Here is a 20,190-nt window from a genome sequence, read left to right on the forward strand (position 1 = left end):
GGCATCAAGCATAGGCATTAAAACCTGTCACAAGGTCTGACCTTAATGCAACCTGAGAAGGAGAGATCTTTAACACTGCAAGGTTAAGACCACAAAATATCTAGAATTATGACCACAACTACAGCTATCTGTAACCTGTGTTAACTGAAGTAGAAGCTTCTTACTCCAGAGAGTCCTTTTCAGGGACAGGAAACATCACACCTGCATCAGGGATACTGCTCCATCAGGACAGGTCTCTGTTCTACCTGATGGCCCAGACTCAGCCTCAGGTTCTGGACCTGGATCCCTAAGGGGTCATCAGGTTAGTCTCACTAGGGACACTATCTTCAGGACCACGGACTCTTTGGAATATTTGGGAATGTCCTACATAGACTGCAGTTAGACTGACAACAGAATATGAATCCGCTTTCATCTCAGAGAAAAAGGAGTCATCCAGCGTCTTCTTTCTCCATAGGAGGAATCTCCTTTGTGGTACCCATGTGGGACTCATTCCAATTCCTTTTGCTATGTTAAAGGACACTGAGCAAATATAGAGATGCAAATAGATAGAAACTGATCGTTTCCATGGATTCTGGCCATTAGAAAAACAGATGAAGAGTCGTGATCCCTACCACACAGGAATTTTTAGACTACAGCAAATGCATAAATTGTTGAATTCAGGATTGTGGAGAGAATGAGAGGAAGAGGTTACATACAGGGGACTCCAAACAGCATTTGGAGAAATAATTTTCTATATCCTTCTGTAATGTCATCGCTTCTCTACTTACCATAGTGCTGGATTTGAAATAGAAGATTCTCCAGGAAGAGTCTCTTTCTTTTGCTTATAAACAGGTCTTGCTGTCTCTAGACTTGATCTGGTCACCTTCCTTGGGGAAGTTAAGAGCCCTGGCACATGAAAAGAAAGAAGACAGTACCACACACCCAGGTAGGTGGGAATGAATGAAGCAGGTGGCACAGGTGAGGGCCAAAAGTCAAAGGAGAAAACCCAACCTTAAAATGTACTTTGGGAAGCTCTGCTGGAATGGACTGATATTGGAAGCCTAGGTTTATTTCTCTGGTGGTCACAGAAGGACATCTCTCTGTCTCACTCTTCCCATGCTCCTACATCCTCTAAGGACTTATGTTCTGTTCCAGTGGCTTCCCTGGCATCCACAGTAAAATTCAAAAGCCACCCTGTGGCCAGTGAGGGTGTGTGATCTGTTTGCTATGGGGACATGTGAAAAACTTTACATATAGGGAGTTTCTAAGTGGGGGTACCAATACGATTTAGTCCTCTCCCATTTTGGGGTGCACTTATCTTCGGGAGACACACACACAAGTTCTAGTACCATATCAGGGGTGTGGGGTAGACTGACCCCTATCAAATGTAACACAGAGAAGGCCTCTCCATGGAGGCTTCCCCATTGACCAGACCTTGTACTTCATCTTCAAGAGTGAACCTGGGACCCTCTGTGTTTACATTGGCCTCACAGTGGAATAAGTTGAGCCATTTCATTAAGACCTACTTGATGCAAAACTCTATCAACAAGTGACAGAATCTCTGGGGTTGAGACACTGGAGATGGTAGTTCTAAAAACTATACAGGGGATCCCAATATGAAGCCAAGGCTAAAAACAGCTTTTCTAAACATTGCTTGTAAAGCTTTCATGTACACAGAAATCACTGTAGTTTCCTATTAAGAACAGATTCTAGGGCCCTCCTCTCAGATATCATGACTCCCTACGTCTGGATGAAGCTCATTAATTTGTATTTTTAACAACCAGTAAGATTGCTCTCCCCAGACTTCATCTCCAGTAGCACAAAGCAAGAGAAAACAGAAGAGCACACTTGACTGTCTTATGCCCAACCATCATCCTATCTCAACACAAATACTGCTGTTGCCAGTGGAAATTACTAACAGCTTCTGGAAAGATGACATTCTCTGCTCATCTCCTGCAAGCTGAGAAGGGACTAGATAAGGCTGTGGTGTCTGAGCAAGGCTGTATGGACTAAATAATATGCACACATTTATGAAAAGAATGTTTATTGAGTATCTACTATAGGCTCCAAGTGTATGAGAATTCACTGTGTCCAGGATGCTGGGCTGGGATTGTCACATTATGCAATTTAATCTTTCTAAAACCCTGGGAATTAGATACCATATGTTCATTTTTTCTAGGAGGATTTAAATATTGGGTGAGCCTTGCTGGAAGCAAACATTCCTTCTCTTGTTTTTCATTATCAGTAATTTAAAAAATGATGTTGGGTGTGGAAGCACAAATATAGAGAGCAGAATGGGAGACAGAAAGAAGGTGGATTAGAAGCTCTGAGGGAAATTTAATGAGTCAATCATCTGCACTTATGTATTTGGTTAATTTTAATGGGTGGAAAGTCAATGGACATCCCAGGAATGGAAGGTGGGATGCTATGTGTTACCTTGGAGGCACTGTTTGAACAAGAAAGGTGAAAGTGACTTCCCAAATTATAAGTCCTTTGCTCTCCTTTATCTGAGTCTGAATGTCAGCGAAGTATGAATGCCAACTTGGGTCACCCAGGAGGTGAAGCTGCTAGGAACTCTGTTCTCTGAGCTGTCTGAGAAGGGAGGATCAGGGACTGGCAGTGGAGCTGTGGAGGGCAATTTCATGGTCTAAGAGGTCGTTTTCGACAAAATCTGAAGGGATAATTCTCTGTTAGGCTCTGCAGGCCCCATTTAGGCAAAGGAACTATTCCTGATGCAAATTCTGGGATAGCTGAGCTAACACTCTGTGCCCAGAATGTTAGCTCCGAAGTATGAAACAGGAACTGGGGCTGGGGGCAGGAGCATCAGAAGGTCTGCTGGAGGTGGGATTGATGTGTGTCTTATGTGTTTAGATTACACAGGGTGATCCTGAATGACTAGTTCCTGTTCCCTGTCTGCTCAGGGTCCCCTGCATTGTGGACGGTGTCAGACTCAGGTCCCTAGTTGGGGTGTAGGGCAGTGGGTTCACTTGCATTCTGCTTGTGTGCATGTCTGAAGTTTTGGTACTAGGAAAGGTAGAAATGGGAGAGAGCATTAAAAACTCTAGGTATGAATGAAAAGATGCTCAACGTCGCTCCTCATCAGGGAAATACAAATCAAAACCACACTCAGATATCACCTCACACCAGAGTGACTATAATGAACAAATCAGGAGACTATAAATGCTAGAGAGGATGTGGAGAAACGGGAACCCTCTTGCACTGTTGGTGGGAATGCAAACTGGTGCAGCCCTCTGGAAAACAGTGTGGAGTTTCCTCAAAAAATTAAAAATAGACCTACCCTATGACCCAGCAATAGCACTGCTAGGAATTTACCCAAGGGATACAGGAGTGCTGATGCATAGGGGCACTTGTACCCCAATGTTTATAGCAGCACTCTCAACAATAGCCAAATTATGGAAAGAGCTTAAATGTCCATCAACTGATGAATGGATAAATTGTGGTTTATATACTCAATGGAATACTACGTGGCAATGAGAAAGAATGAAATATGGCCTTTTGTAGCAACGTGGATGGAACTGGAGAGTGTTATGCTAAGTGAAATAAGTCATACAGAGAAAGACAGATACCATATGGTTTCACTCTTATGTGGATGCTGAGAAACTTAACAGAAGTCCATGGGGGAGGGGAAGAGAAAAAAAAAAAAGAGGTTAGAGAGGGAGGAAGCCAAAGGATAAGAAACTCTTAAAAACTGAGAACAAACTGAGGGTTGGGGGGGGGGGGTAGGAGGAAGGGGAGGGTGGGTGATGGGTATTGAGGAGGGCACATTTTGGGATGAGCACAGGATGTTGTATGGAAACCAATTTGACAATAAATTTCATATTAAAAAATAATAATAAAAAACAAAACAAAAAACTCTGGGTGTGATAACATTGGTCTGAGAGAGGCCTGGTTCCAACTTGCCTGAACTGTGAACTCAGGTGTGTGGGTGGTTGAGCTAAGATTCAGGGCTGGTACTCTGAAAATCTGGGCAGGTTAAGGTAGGAGCACATGACTGAAGGCTTTGGCCCTGAGATATGTGGTGTCCTCTGTGAGCATGTGCAGCACTCGAGGAGAAAACTCTATCTGCGCATGCGCTCGGGGGAGCCACTACTAACCATGAAGTCTTATAATGCGCATGTTGAAAAGTGAGCCAAGAGGGGCAAGTAAAGATGTCACCCTGAGTCTTATGCCCACAATGCAAGTGGGCAAGATATTCATACCATGTGAGAAAAGTGATCAAAATAAAAGGTGATACTGTGTGGTGTTAAATGATGAACTGATGTACATTCAAATTTTCAAGAATTCATTGGACCAGTAAATTTGTCCATTCAAATGGTTAGGCATGTTCCTTCTGTAGGAGACAGTGATAAGGTTTGTCTAGAGATAATGTGGAAGCAAAGGAAGGACATTGATTGGATAAACCTTCAGTAGGTATCTTATTTTTAGAATGCAATTTTACACAAGGAAAAACTGCCCCAAAAGTAATATAATAAATCTTAGGAGTTTGGGGATATTATGGCAACATGCCTGAAAGGACAAGTAACTTATGGAGATTAGAATACCAGATAAAATGTAAATTAAATAACATGAGTGAAAAAAATACAGTGTATAATAGAAAGAGGTTAGAAAACAGAGTACTGTAGAAAAGATTTATTAGCCTGTACAAGTTGGTTTTGATAAACTATTGGCTACTTGCTACAGTAAATTACAACCTTTATTCAACAGTATTTTCCCACACACATCAAATTCTGGAAACATTATTTTCATTGTTTTTTGGCTGTTTTAGAATTATCTGCCCTTTCTTATTCATTTGCTCTTTACATTTGTGATTTGATGATTTCTATCATGGTATACATCCATCCTTTTATCTTTTGTGTATCTACTACAGGTTTTCATTTTATGGTTACCACGAGGCTTAAAGAAAACATAATAGTCTACTTTCAGTTGTTAACAGCTTAATTTTGCATACTAAACCTCTTCCAAACCTGAAGTTATTCTTAAAAAATGTGAATGTACAATCCTATGCCACTTTAGGGAAGAGTTAGCTATCCTCTTTGTGATATCTGTGAAGATTTCATTCCAACCACATTGATTCATATTCTCTATTTCTATTGTTATTATGAAATTTCATCAGTACTTTACTAGACTGCCACCTCTTTTTCCTTAGAGACCAATTAGTAAAATATTTTATTTCTAACACTGAGAACCATGGTTAGTTTTAATAAATGGAGAAGGATGATGCTTTGAACACCTCTTTCACGAAATTCCTTCAATGTTATAACCACAAATGGCATCTCCATTTAGATTTTCTACACATATTGCACATCATATTGTCCTTCATCTTCCATGGAAAATTAGATATGCGTGAGTCCCACCTAAGGAAGGGCATCTCATATCTTTGATGCAGCAACAATCAGCCACATACTTTTACACCTCCGTAAGAATAAATGAATTTTCTAGAGTGATATGAAACTAGAAATACACCAATATTTGCTAGTCACAAATCTTAAAGAAGGTCAATGTAAAACAAAAACATATTGAAATTATACCTATGCAAAAATCTGTCTCTTCTATCTTTTGAAACAAAATAGCATATACATTTTCTAAGTGTTGAACTTTGCATTATTCCTTATAAATCTTTTGATGTAATGTCTGAATAGAGTGACTGATGTGCTTTCTGTGAATTTGTGACATTTGATATTCAATTAAATACATTTCTAAATATTTATATCTTCCAAGTTACTTTATTTTTTTTTTGATGTTTTCTAAAGTTTATATTTAAAATGAAGGTCTTTGCTAATTCACTACATTTGTAGGGATTGAACCAAGCGTTCATTTTGGGGTACTCATGAATAACGATCGAATGGCAATTAAAGGCTAGGCTACTCTCTTTACATTTTACAGTTTTTTCTTGTTTCATAACCATGATGTTAAGTACATTGTGAGTTTCAGCTAGAGGTTTGCCACATTCTTTGCATTCTGTGATGCTTCTCCTCAGAATGACCTCTGTGATGCTAAGTAAGGCTGAAGCAGTCTGAAAAATGTTACCACATTTTTCCTATTTATAGAGTTCCCCTCTAGTATGAATTCTCTGGTGTCAATTGAGACTTAAACATGGATTAAAGGGCGTGCCAAATATTTTATATTGTAAAATCATCTCTAGGACACATTCTGTGGTCAGGAATCAGGGTTTACACAGCTTAAGCATCTTATAACAGTCTTTACATGTGTATCATTAATCTCTAATATTAATTCTCTGATGTGGAGTAAGTGTTGAACATCCTTACAAATTCTCACAGTTTTAAAATCTGTAAGGTTTGCTCCAGTATGAATTCTGATAATGACTAAAGGTGGAACAGTGATTAAAGGCCTTCCCACATTTTTTTACATTGGTAAAGATTTTCCCCACTTTGAATTCTGCGATAGTTGAGTAAGGCTTGAGTCCTGGGTAAAGGCCTTGCCAGGTTCTTTCATTTTAAAGGTCTCTATATAATGTGAATTCTTTGATGTCGAATAAGGTTTGAGTGCTGGTTAAAAGCCTTGCCACATTCTTTACAGTCGTAGGGTTTCTCTCCAGTATGGATTCTGTGATGTTGAGTAAGGTTTGACTGGTGTTTAAAGGCCTTGCCACATTTTTTACAGTCATAAGGTTTCTCTCCAGTATGGATTCTGTGATGTATAGTAAGTTGTGAATAACCATTAAAGACTTTGCCACATTCTTTACATTTGTAAGGTTTCTCTCCAGTATGGATTCTGTGATGTTGAATAAGATTTGAGTGCCTCTTAAAAGCCTTGCCACATTCTATACATTTGTAAGGTTTCTCTCCAGTATGAATTCTGTGATGTTGAGTAAGGTGTGAGTGCTGGTTAAAGGCCTTGCCACATTCTTTACATTGGTAAGGTTTCTCTCCAGTATGAATTCTGTGATGTTGAGTAAGGTTTGAATGCAGGTTAAAGGCCTTACCACATTTTTTACATTTGTAAGGTTTTTCTCCAGTATGAATTCTGTGATGTTGAATAACTTTTGAGTACTGGTTAAAGGCCTTACCACACTCTTTACATCTATATGGTTTCTCTCCAGTATGAATTCTGTGATGTTGAGTAAGGCTTGAGCGATGGGTAAAGGCCTTGCCACATTCTTTACATTTGTAATGTTTCTCTCCAGTATGGATTCGCCTATGTCCATTTAGTGATGAGCCGTCCTTAAAGGCTTTACCACATTCTTCACATTTGTAAGGTTTCTCCCCACTATGTATTTGCTGATGTTGAGTTGGTTTTGAGTGTGAGTCAAAGGTTTGGCCACATTCCTTACAAATGTACCTATTCTCTCCAGTTTCAATTGTCTTATGTATAGTTAGTCTTGATGACTGACTAAACATGTTCCCAGGTTTATGACATCTGTATGTGTTTTTCCCCACATGAGTCCTCTGATGATCACCAACATTGGAGAACTGGTTAAGAGCTTTCTCATATTCATTATATTTATGAGGATTCTCTCTCATATTCTTATTATGTATAATAAGTTTTGAGCTTTGATAAAAATCTTCCCCACATTTATTATATTCAAAATGCTTCTCTGGAAAATGACTCCTCAGATGTTTGTTAACATTTGAGGTGTGGTTAAATTTTTTCTCATATTGACTGCATTGAACAATTGTGTCTTCATTATAAGTGCTCTGGTAAGTTTGTGGGGTCAACTGCTCAGTAAAGGACCTCCCAAATTTATGCCACTTAGCACTTTTTTCTTCATCTTGAAATCTCTGACTTTCAGAAATATTGGACTGAAAGGTCAACATAATTCTATTTTCAAAATAGTTCAAATAATTATTTTCAGCATTCACTAGGTAGGTTTCCACATCTTCCAAATTTTCATTCCATAAATATGTATGTTTCAATACTTGATTTGAGCTTTTGCTTACAGAAACACATGGCACTGCTGAAGTGCTGGACTTAAAAAGGTTTTTCCAAAATGCTTTATATTCTTCACCATTTTGGGCACTGAGATTCTTATTATGGGCACTTGTCTCAGTTTGGATATGTCCTTTGTGATATCCTTGATGCCCTTCACTTTCACCAGCATTGTCCCAGTCTATCATTAAGTGTAAATTCTCAAGGGTGCTGTGTTTGCATCTCCCCATTGACTTGTTTTGAAAAGAAACTTCTGTGCAAGACTTTGGCAGGAAGCTCAGGGTGCCATGTGAAGATACAGCTGAAAGATATCAAATAACAGAAAAGTAAAATCTTTCCACTTCCTACTTGCAGATGAATGAGCTGATGACTTCTATTATACAACCTTAATATCAGTCAGAGAAGGTCAGCAAGATGGCTGAGAAGTAATCATAAGGACTTCATTCCTCTGTGGACACATAAATTTGCAAACAATGTACTGAGCACATGGCCTGATAGATAATTCTGTAGTATTGTCATGGTGTAGCACAAATCACTTTCCTATGCCTCATATGAGGCCAAAATTATCAGAAGGAAGACATTTAAATACAAAACACAAATGAACAAACTAGAATATAACAAACATAGGAGAATATCAACAGTAGGAATATTTGTTTTTCAGAACAAATCAACAAAATTGACAGACTTTTAACTAAATCAAGAAGGAATGAAAGAGAGAAGACCAACTACAATCAGAAGTGAAGAAGTGAAGGCAGACACAGTATAACTAATAGCATGGAAATAAAAATAATTTTAAGAGGTGACAATGGATAATTATACGAGATTTAAAAAATCTCAACTGATCTACAACTAATAAGTAAATTGAAAAAGTTATTAAAACAAAAAACAAAACAAAAACTCTAAATAAAGACAAGTCCTGTACCAGATGAATTCTCTAAATAATTCATACAAACATTTAATGAGAAAGTACTTCATTCTCCTCAAACATTTCCAAGGAGTAAAGACAAGGGAGATTATGGAAAAACTCTCTGTAACACAAGCATTAAGAGGTTATCAACGCTAAAGGAAGATGCTACAAGTGAAGAAGACTACAAACTACTACCTGTGGGGAATAGTCATGCAAAGCCCACCAAAAAATAAAGCAAACTGGATCAAAAGTTCATTTTACCATTTTATAGCATAGTCAACTGTGAATTCTTCCTGGAATTCAAGGGTGTTTCAACATATGGAAAACTATCAGTTTAAAACTTCAAATTAACAGAATGAAGATCAAAAATGCTATGATCATATTAGTTACAGAACAGGAAGTGAACATTGAACACCATTTCATGATTAAAAACACTCAGTAAAGCAGGAATACAATGCAACAGCTGCAACCCACTAAAGGCCATGTATGTAGGAAAAGCTGATATCTCACATATTATTCAGTAGTATAAGACTGGAAGCTTTTCCTGTATGATCAGAAACAAGGTAATGAAGTGACTTTACCACTTCCATTCAAAATAGTACTGTATGTTTTAGTCAGAACAATGAGGAAAGAAAAGAAAAATTAAAGAACTCTAAATTAGATGAGAAAAAATAAAATTATTTCTGTTCACAGATGATAATCTACAGAAATCCTAAAGAATCCTTATTTTTATATTTTAGTTGTGTTATTCGTTTGGTCATCACTTGCATTGTTTATTTCTAATAATTTTATCTACTGAACACTCCAATTTCAAATTTTGTATGCTATAAATGTTTAAATTGTTTGTTTCAACTTCAATAAATAAATTATTTATTTCAATAAATAAATAAATGTTTATTTGTTCTTGAGAGACAGAACCCAAAGCAGGCTATGCACTGCCAGAGTGGAACCTGACATGTGGCTTGAACTCATGAACTCTGAGATGATGACCTGAGCCAAAAATCAACAGTAGGACACTTAACCAACTGAGTCACCCAGGTGTCCCTCAACTTTATTTTCTTAACCTTACACCACGAGGAACTAGAAAAAAAAAGAACAAATATAGGTGAAATTTAGTAGAGGAAGAAAATAACAAGGAAAAATCAGAAATAAATAAAATAGGGGCGCCTGGGTGGCTCAGTCGGTTAAGCCTCCGACTTCAGCTCAGGTCATGATCTCGCAGTCTGTGAGTTCGAGCCCCGCGTCGGGCTCTGTGCTGACCACTCAGAGCCTGGAGCCTGTTTCGGATTCTGTGTCTCCCTCTCTCTCTGACCCTCCCCCATTCACGCTCTGTCTCTCTCTGTCTCAAAAATAAATAAACTTTAAAAAAAATTAAAAAAAAAGAAATAAAATAGAGAACAGAATAAACAATGTAACATTGAAAGTGATACCCAGTATTTCCAAAAAATAAACATAATTGGCAATTTCTAACTACATTAACCAAGGAAAAAAGGAGAGAAGACTCAAAAACCAAATGAGAAGTTGAAGAGAAAATAACACAACAAAGAATCCAATTAGTATATAGTATGATAACAGATTACAATAAATATATATTAAAAAATCAGATAACTTAGGGGGAAAACACAGATAATTCTTAAAAATGCACACAACTTAGCAAGATTAAAATATGAATCTTAATCCCAAGGAATATGAAATCTTCTGAGATGAATAACGATTAAAATTGAATTTCAAATTAAAAAAAAAAAAAAAAAAACCTCCCAGCACAGGAAAGTCCAAGACCACATACCTTCATTGGTCAATTCTAACAAACATTAAAAAACAACAACAACAACATTAATGACAATCTTCTTCCAAATCTTACAAATTATGGAATAGAGGGAACCTGTTCAAAGTCATTCTATGAGGCCAGGATTACACTGGTCCTAGGAAGGATAAATGCAATACTAGAACAAAAATGTTTGGTTTGTCATTCATAAGTATTGCTACTCTGACTTTCTTTTGACATCCATTTGCGTGATAAATGTTTCTCCACCCCTTCACTTTTAATCTGCAGGTGTCTTCAGTACTCGATTGAGTCTCTTGTAGGCAGCATATGGATGGGTCTGGGTCATTTTTTGTTTATCTTTTGTTTGTTTGTTAATCTATTCAGACACCATAAGTGTTCTGATGGGAGTGTATAAGTACCTTTTTATTCAAAGTAATTATTGATAGATATGTATTTATTGTTGCCTTATTACTTGTTTTATCATTGTTTCTGGACATTTTCTCTGATCCTTTCTTGTCTTTTCATATTTCGTGTCTTCTGTGACCTCAAAGATTCCTTTTTAACATTTCTTGCAGGACTGGTTCAGTGGTCCCAAATTCCTTTACTTTTCGCTTATCTGGGAAACTCTATCTCTCCTTCTATTCTGAATGATAGCCTTGGTGGATAGAGTATTCTTGGTTACAGACATTTCCAATTCAGCACATTAAATACATCATGCCACTCCCTTCTGACTTTCCAAGTTCCTATTGAGAAATCTCCAGCTAGCATTATGGGTTTTCCCCTGCAAGTGAAGGACTGCTTTTGTCTTTAAGACAAATTTAAGATTTTTTTCTTTATCACCGTATTTGAAATTTTAAATCCAATGTCTTGGTGTGGGTCCACTTTTGCTTATTTTATGCAAGTACTCTGTGCCTCCTGAATGTGGATGTCTGTTTCCAGATTAGGGAAGTTTTCTGCTATTTCTTGAAGAAATTTTTCTACCCTTTTTCTCTCTCTCCTTATTCTGGAGCTCCTATATTAAGAATATCATTACTTTTTTTTTGGTAACATTTATTTATTTTTGAGAGAGAGAGGCAGATCATGAGCAGGGGAGGGGGAGAGAGAGACACACACACACACAGAATCTGAAGCAGGCTCCAGCCCCTGAGCTGTCAGCACAGAGCCTGACGTGGGGCTCGAACTCATGAACTGCGAGACCACAACCTGAGCTGAAGTCCAATGCTCAACTGACTGAGACCCTTAGGCTCCCCAAGAATGTCATTACTTTTGATGGAGGCACTGAATGCCCTAAATCTATTCTGATACTGGATCATTCTTTTCTCTTTCTTTTGTTCAACTTGATTAATTTCCATTATCTTGTCTTCTAGGTCACTAATTCATTCCTCTGTTTCATCCAGCCTGCCGCTCATTGCAACAAGCGAATTTCCAACCTCATTTATTCACATTCTTTATCTTTGTTTGATTCTTCTTCAACTCTTTTTCCTCTGTGGTAAAGTTCTCAAAGGGCATCTGAGTGGCTCAGTCGATTAAGTGCCCAACTTCGGCTCAGGTCATGATCTGACCCCATCAGTCTGTGGGTTTGAGCCCTGCCTGAGGCTCTGTGCTGACAGCTCACAGTCTGAGCCTGCTTTGGATTCTGTCTCTCTCTCTCTCTGTCCCTCCCCTGCTCACGCTTTGTCTCTCTCTCTCTCTCAAAAATAAAGTAAGGTTCGTGTGATTCTTTTCTCAACCCAGTGAATGTCCTTATGATTAATGTCTTATATTCTCCATTTGGTTTGTTACTGATAAATGTTTTGCTTAGATCTCTGGCTGAAGCCACATCTTGTTCTTTCATTTGGGAAACATTCTTCCATCTTGGCACTTTGTCTAAATCTCTGCCTTCCTCTGGAAGTTAGAAAAGGCAGTTCTATCTTCTATTATATCCTCCAGGCCAGATCCGCAGATGCTCTCCTTGCCTGCTGTGAACAGTAATTGGTCCCTCGCCTGAACGTGGCGACTGTTCACTAGGTGTGGTCTGGTCTCTTTGTGAAATCAGACCTGATACCGACTCCACCAGAACTGAGGCCCTGCAGAACTATCTGGTCAGGAAATGTGGTGTGGGCAGCAGCTTGTGTATGTCTCCTGGAGAGGAGCTGACCTTTTTGAGCCTGAGGCAAGCTTGAATCAGGATGGTACTCCCACCACAGCATGGGGTGGGGGTGGGGGTGGGGGTGGGGGGAGGTTGGTGTAACCAACTTAGACAGCCAGTGTCCCCACTAAGCTGCTTCACTCAAGTGACTCTATGTTTATTCTGAGGAGTGGGGAGGGAAATGGTGTCACCCATCTCCTTTGCTCTCAAGCAGGCATCTCAGTGAATGTTGCCTCTGAGGGTAATGCTCCTAGAATAGTGAATAATCTCACCCCTGTGTGCTCCAAGTGTTCTTCAGATCATTGTTTCCAAGCTGTCTGCCCCTGGGTAGTGTACCTGCCTTCTCTCCAGGTGCAATGCAGTGGCTATTTGTCTCCACCTGACTGTTAAAACTCTAGGCTTTAAGCCATAATAGTTTTAAGAACTTATGAAGTATAGCCCCTCTCATTTGCCACGCCACTGGCTTTGGAGAAGCATTCTCCTGAATTCCCCTGTGTGGTCTCCTTTCTCTCACCCCTCTCCACAGCCACAGCTCCCTGCCCTCCACAGCACTGCAATCCATTTCCCTTGACTCTCCTGATGGAAACAAATGAGTGACCTGTATATTCACAACTTCTTTGCAGCTGTGTAAGGGACTTGTTTCTGTCATGGATTACATGGAAAATAGAGGGAATGAGAGCATCCTCTGGACACAGTGTGGTGGCCACTCAGATAAAAGGTCAGCATTTGTTCAAACAACAGAAACTACAGAGCTGTAGACAAAGAGAGGAATAATTGTAACTACAACTTCTTAAACTGGGAAATAACAAAAACTCAGACATTACAAATGCCCAGATCATGTGTGAGAGGCACCAGAAATACCATTATTTGTGTTCTTTTCTACAAAGCAAGTCCATAAGCCTGTGCCCAGAGGGTTTTTGTTTTTAATTCCCAAATCTCATGAAAAGATCACAAAATATACCAAGAAATGGAAAAATGCATTTAAATCAGAACAAAATAAACCTACAAAACTGGCCCTAAATTAATAAAGAACTAATAATTGCCCAACAAAGATTTCAAAAAATGATCATAAATGGGGCACCTGGCTGGCTCAGTTGGTGGAGCGTGTGACTCTTGATCTTGGGGTTGTGAGTTCTTGCCTCACATGGGTGTAGAGATCACTTAAATATAAAATCTTAAAAAAAAAAGGAAAAAAAAAACATCATAAAGGTGCTCATGGAGGAAGAATGGAAAACAACTAGATAACTAAATGATATCAGAAAACTATGCATGATATTTTCAGACCACAATGCTATAAAATTCAAAATCAACCACAAGAAAAAATTTGGAAAGACCATGGATACTTGGAGATTAAAGATTATCCTACTAAAGAATTAATGTGTTAACCAAGAAATTAGAGAGGAAATTAAAAAGTACACGGAAGCCAATGAAAATGAAAATAGTCCATCCAAAAACCTCTGGGATGCAGTAAAGGCAGTAATAGGAAGTATATAGGGAACACAATACAGAACATAACCTTACACCCAAAGGAGCAGGGAAAAGAACAGCAAATAAAGCCCAAACCAGAAAAAAGATTAGAGCAGAAATCAATGATATCGGGGAAAAAAACAACAAACAAAAAGAAGCAGTACAACAGATCAATAGCAAACAAACCATGAGCTGGTTCTTTGAAAGAATTAACAAAATTGATAAATACCTAGCCAGATTGATCACAAAGAAAGAGCAAAGGACCCAAATAAATAAAATCACAAATCAAAGAGGAGAAATCACAACCAACGCTGCAGAAACACAATGAGAGAATATTATGAGCAATTACATGCCAACAAATTGGGTAATCTGGAAGAAATACACAAAGTCTTAGAAACATGTAAACTACCAAAACTAAAACAGGAAGAAATAGAAAATTTGAGCAGACCAGTAAAGAAACTGAATTGGTAATCAAAAATCCCCCAACAAACAAGACTCCAGGGCCAGATGGCTCCCTAGGGGGAACTCTACCAAAAATTCAAAGATTTAACACCTATTCTTTTGAAGCTGTTCCAAAAAATCGTAATGGAAGGGAAACTTCCAAACTAATTCTACAAGGCCAGCATTACCTTGATTCCCAAATCAGACAAAAACCCCACTAAAATGGAGAACTACAAACCAATTTCCCTGATGAACATGGATACAAAATTTCTCAACAAGATACTAGCCAACCAGATCCAACAATACATTAGAAGAATTATTCACCAAAATCAAGTGAGGTTTATTCCTAGGATGCAGGGCTGGTTCAATATCCCTAATCAATCACCATAGTACATCACATTAATAAAAGATAAGAACCATATGATCCTCTCAATAGATGCATAAAAAGCATTTGACAAAGTACAGCATCCTTTCCTGATGAAAAACCTCAAGAAAGTAGGGATAGAAGGAACATACCTCAACATCATAAAGGCCATATATGAAAAATCCACAGCTAATATCATCCTCAATGGGGAAAACTGAGAGCTTTCCTCCTAAAGTCAGGAACATGACAAGGATGTCCACTGTCACCACTGTTATTCAACATAGTGTTGAAAGTCCTACCCTCATCAATCAGACAACAAAATGAAATAAAAGGCATCCAAATTGGCAAGGAGGAAGTCAAACTCTCACTCTTCACTGACAACATGAAAAACCCAAAAGACTCCACAAAAAAAAAACTGTTAGAAGTGAATCCATGAATTCAGCAAAGTCGCAAGATATAAAATCAATGTACAGAAATCAGTTGCATTTCTATACACCAATAATGAAGCAGCAGAAAAATAAATCAAGGAATCAATCCCATTTACAATTGCAACAAAAACCATAAAATATCTAGGGATAAACCTCACCAAAGAGGTGAAAAATCTACACACTGAAAATTATAGAAAGCTTATGAAAGGAATTGAAGAAGACACAAAGAAATGGAAAAACGTTCCATGCTCATGGATTGGAAGAACAAATATTGTTAAAATGTTGATACTACCCAAAGCAATCTACATAATTCAGTGTAATCCCTATCAAAGTAACACCAGCATTCTTCATAGAGCTAGAACAAACAATTCTAAAATTTGTGTGGAACCACAAAAGACCCAGAATAGCCAAAGTAATGTTGAAAAAGAAAACCAAAGCTGGAGGCATCACAATTCCAGACTTCAAGCTGTGTTAACAAAGCTTTAATCATCAAGACAGTATGGTACTGGCACAAAGACAGACACATGCATCACTTGAACAGAATAGAGAACCCAGAATTGGGTTCCCACAAATGTACAGCCAACTAATCTTTGACAAAGCAGGAAAGAATATCCAATGGAATAAAGACAGTCTCTTCAGCAAACTGTGTTGGGAAAACTGGACAGCGACATGCAGAAGAATTAACCTGGACGATTCTCTTACACCATACACAAAAATAAAATAGATGAAAGACCTAACTGTAAGACAGGGAGCCACCAAAATCCTAGAGGAGAAAACAGGCAACAACCTCTTTGACCTCAGCCGCATGAAATTCTTACTTGTCATGTCTCCAGAGGCAAGAGAAACAAAACCAAAAATGGGACTTCATCCAGATAAAAATCTTCTGCACAGGGAAGGAAACAAACAGCAAAACTAAAAAACAAACAGCAAAACAGACAGAATGGGAGAAGATATTTGCAAATTACATATCAGATAAAGGGTTAGTATCCAAAATCTAGTAAGAACTTATTAACCTCAACACCCAAAAAAAGCCAAATAATCCAGTGAAGAAATGGGCAAAAGACACAAATAGACACTTTTCCAAAGAAGACATCCAGATGGCTAATAGACACATGAAAAAATGTTCAACATCATTCATCATCAGGAAAATACAAATCAAAACCACAATGAGATACCACCTCACACCAGTCGGAATTGCTAAAATTAACAACTCAGACAATGACAGATGCTGGCAAGAATGCATAGAAAGAGAGACTCTTTTGCACTGCTGGTGGGAATGCAAACTGGTGCAGCCCCTCTGGAAAACAGTATGGAGTTTCCTCAAAAAAATAAAAATAGAACTACCCTATAACCCAGCCATTGCACTTATACAAAGGATACAGGAAAGGGGCACATGCACCCCAATGTTTATAGCAGCACTATTGACAATAGCTTAAATATGGAAGGAGTCCAAATGTCCATCGACTAATGAATGGATAAAGAAGGTGTGGTATATATATAACAATGGAATATTACTCAGCGATCAAAAAGAATGAAATCTTGCCATTTGGAACAATATGGATGAAACTGAAGTGTATTATGCTAAGTGAAATAAGTCAGCCAGAAAAAGAAAAATATATGACTTCACTCATATTTAGACTTTAAGAAACAAAACAGATAATCACAGGGGGAGGAAAGTAAATGCAAGATAAAAACAGAAAGGGAGAAAACCATAAGAGACTCTTAAATACAGAGAACAAACTGAGGGTTGTTGGTGGGGTGTTGGGTGGGGGATGGACTTGATCAAGCAGAAAAGAATCAGACAAGTTAAAGACACCTTGTTTTAAATTATCTAGTGGGACGAGACTAGAAAAATATGTAAAAGGATGGAGCCTACATGACTCAAGTGACACACAAAAAAGAGGTCCAAATGTAAATTAAGGGGATCCCATAAGGAGAGGAGAATGAAAGGGGGCAGAGAGCCTACATAAAAAACTAAAGGTTTGTACTTCTTACATATGTGGAAAAAAGAGACAATTTCAACAAGCTCAATAAATTCACAGCAGGATAAATGTCAAGATATGAACACAGTGAAGCATGATTTAAAAAAAAAAAAAAAAACATGGGGCGCCTGGGTGGTGCAGTCGGTTAAGCGTCCGACTTCAGCCAGGTCACGATCTCGCGGTCCGTGAGTTCGAGTCCCGCGTCAGGCTCTGGGCTGATGGCTCAGAGCCTGGAGCCTGTTTCTGATTCTGTGTCTCCCTCTCTCTCTGCCCCTCCCCCGTTCATGCTCTGTCTCTCTCTGTCCCAAAAATAAATAAACGTTGAAAAAAAAAATTAAAGAAAAAAAAAAACATGAACACAGTGACACATTATAAAATTAACCTCGAAAATTACAGAGAAAAGGAGAATTTTAAAACACCATGACAAAAGCAGCTACCTAATGTTGTGGAAGGTCCCGACAAAAGGAAGCATATTACTATGGGACTGCAAAGCCAGAATAACAAAATTTAAACCAAAAGTACTACACAAAAACAGATGAATTTTTAAAAGGAAACTTGCTATGTAACTATAATTTTAAACTGTGACTGTGTACTCATGAAAAGTAATCATTTTGACTTATCGTAATGTCTCATTGACAATAAATAGTAAACAATTTTCATTAAAATCAGTCATAAACATGGGGCGCCTGGGTGGCTCAGTTGGTTAAGCGTCAGACTCTTGGTTTCGGCTCAGGTCACGATCTCGCGGTTTATGACTTTGAGTTCCACATTGGGCTCCACTCTGGGAACACAGAGCCTGCTTGGAATTCTCTCTCTCCCTCTCTCTCTGTGTCTCTCTTATAATAAATAAATAAACTTAAAAAAACCAACCATAAAGAGCTCTCATGAAAAATTTCATGAGTAAACACTGAAAATACATTTAAAATGCTTTATGTTATTAATATATTCTTTCTCTTACTATGAATGCGAAGCTATAATCCATTCTTTAGTACCAAGCAGATGAACAAAACCCTTCATTTCTAAATAAACACCATCAAAGTTGTAAAATATAAGGGAAATCACTTTAGAAAAAATAAATATTTGGAATTAAGTTCAGAAAAACAGATACTTGGGATTAAGTTGAGAAAAACCCTAATGATTAATTCTTCCTAAATTTTATTTAAAGAAAACTACTTTTTTAATATGAAAATTTTATGAATTATCCACCTCACTTCTTTTTTGAAATTTTTTTATTATTAAAAATTTTTTTTAATCTTTATTTTTAAGAGAGAGACAGAGTGTGAGCAGGGGAAGGGCATAAAGAGAGGGAGACACAGAATCTGAAGCAGTGTCCAGACTCTGAGCTGTTGCAAAGAGCCCGGCATGGGACTCAAACCCATGAACTGTGAGATCATGACCTGAGCTGAAGTCAGACACTTAACCGACTGAGCCACCCAGGTGACCCTACACCTCACTTCTTATAAAGCACATGCCCATATCATAATGTTTGAGCTAAAAATCAGAGATGAATCTCATATATAACTAACCAGAAAGTGAAAACACATATAAAAAGGTAACAAGAACTTCTATAAGTCAAAATTATAAAATGATACAATTATTAATGAATGTTACAATTGAAACTTTTTTACACGCTGCAAATTCTACATTCTAAATGTTCTAGGTCCCCTGTGACATTAATTTAAGCAAGAATTCTAGGATACGAATAGGTACATTAAATTATTTTATCACGGGCACCTGGATAGCTCAGTCAGTTAAGCGTCCGACTTCAGGTCATGATCACAGCTCGTGAGTTTGAGCCCGGCATCAGGCTCTGTGCTGACAGCTCAGAGCCTGGAGCCTGCTTCAGATTCTGTCTCCCTCTCTCTCTGTCCCTCCTATGCTCATGCTCTATCTCCTTCTCTCTCTCTTTTTTAAAAATAAATAAACATTAAAAACAAGTTAAAAAAACTATTTCATCACTGAGGAATGATCACATAGAACAGAGATTTCAGCTTCAGTTAATACAAAGAAAAATGAATTTTTGAAGTGAACTAACGGATTAGACTTTCTCCTATTAGGGAGGTGCTTTGTTACCTGATAAAATTACTGACTCTCAATTTTTTAGGATTAAGACTAAAGCCTCCATAATATTGGAAACCATAAACCAGAAAATGTGTGATCATGGTCTCCAGTGTTCCAGGGATTTCTACACCAAAACCCAATATGGCCGCCACTACTCTTAACACACTTGTAACAGGAGGCAAAACAGAATTTAGAAATGGCTTAGCATACAGTTCCTCAGAAATACCGAGATTTCTCTGGAGCCCTCAAAGCAAAGGAGAAGATCTCAGATTATGGAGGCCCTCACACTCCAAGGGGAATCTTCTGGCCCTCACAGTGGACATGATGGACCATCACTGGAGCTAAAGAAGAATCCTTAGGGAGTATAAAGGCATGATAATGTTGGGTAGCAGATGTCCCTCTGTAAGAGGGAGAGAAATAAAACTAGGCTTCTCGACTAACTTCCATTCAAGGAGAGTCACTTGAACTACATTTTAAGGTCTATCTTCCTCCCTCACATTTGGACCTCTCCTCTGTCATTTGCTTCATTCAGGTCCACCTACCTGGATGTGTGGCTACTGTCCCCTTTCCATTCACATCCCAAGCCTCCTTCTTTTGCTCCAAGAAGTTGACCAGGTCTGGTTTTGACACAAGACCTGTAAATTGGAAAAAAAGGAATAGGAGTATTACTGGAGATTCTACCTTTCAGTCCACTACTATGCTCAGTAGATGAAAGAGGACATTGTAGAATTCTAGAAAATGATTTCCCAAATGCTGTTGC

At 38.2% G+C, this 20,190-nt stretch overlaps 2 protein-coding genes and 1 long non-coding RNA gene across 3 annotated transcripts in view; 1 reads left to right on the forward strand and 2 right to left on the reverse strand.

The window, feature by feature from the left end:
• Window positions 1-20,190, forward strand: part of LOC128313764 (uncharacterized) — a 20,694-nt gene continuing 504 nt past the window's right edge. The window contains exons 1-2 of the long non-coding RNA XR_008294814.1: window positions 1-301; window positions 832-925. This is a non-coding gene — a long non-coding RNA (uncharacterized LOC128313764). The remainder of the gene's footprint in view (window positions 302-831; window positions 926-20,190) is intronic.
• On the reverse strand, window positions 4,676-17,695 carry LOC128313763 (zinc finger protein OZF-like). The gene is made up of 2 exons (XM_053213935.1): window positions 13,769-17,695; window positions 4,676-8,188 (listed from the first exon to the last, which is right to left on the reverse strand). The coding sequence occupies exon 2, from the start codon at window positions 8,115-8,117 to the stop codon at window positions 6,465-6,467; it is 1,653 nt and encodes a 550-aa protein (XP_053069910.1). The 5' UTR covers window positions 8,118-8,188; window positions 13,769-17,695; the 3' UTR covers window positions 4,676-6,464.
• LOC106980922 (KRAB domain-containing protein 5-like) overlaps window positions 17,716-20,190 on the reverse strand; it is a 13,188-nt gene continuing 10,713 nt past the window's right edge. The window contains exon 4 of the mRNA XM_053213937.1: window positions 17,716-20,065. Within this exon, the coding sequence (XP_053069912.1) occupies window positions 19,959-20,065 (107 nt within the window). The 3' untranslated portion in view covers window positions 17,716-19,958. The remainder of the gene's footprint in view (window positions 20,066-20,190) is intronic.

This window comes from Acinonyx jubatus, unplaced genomic scaffold, assembly GCF_027475565.1.
Source record: "Acinonyx jubatus isolate Ajub_Pintada_27869175 unplaced genomic scaffold, VMU_Ajub_asm_v1.0 scaffold_27, whole genome shotgun sequence".
Taxonomy (NCBI): Eukaryota; Metazoa; Chordata; class Mammalia; order Carnivora; family Felidae; genus Acinonyx; species Acinonyx jubatus.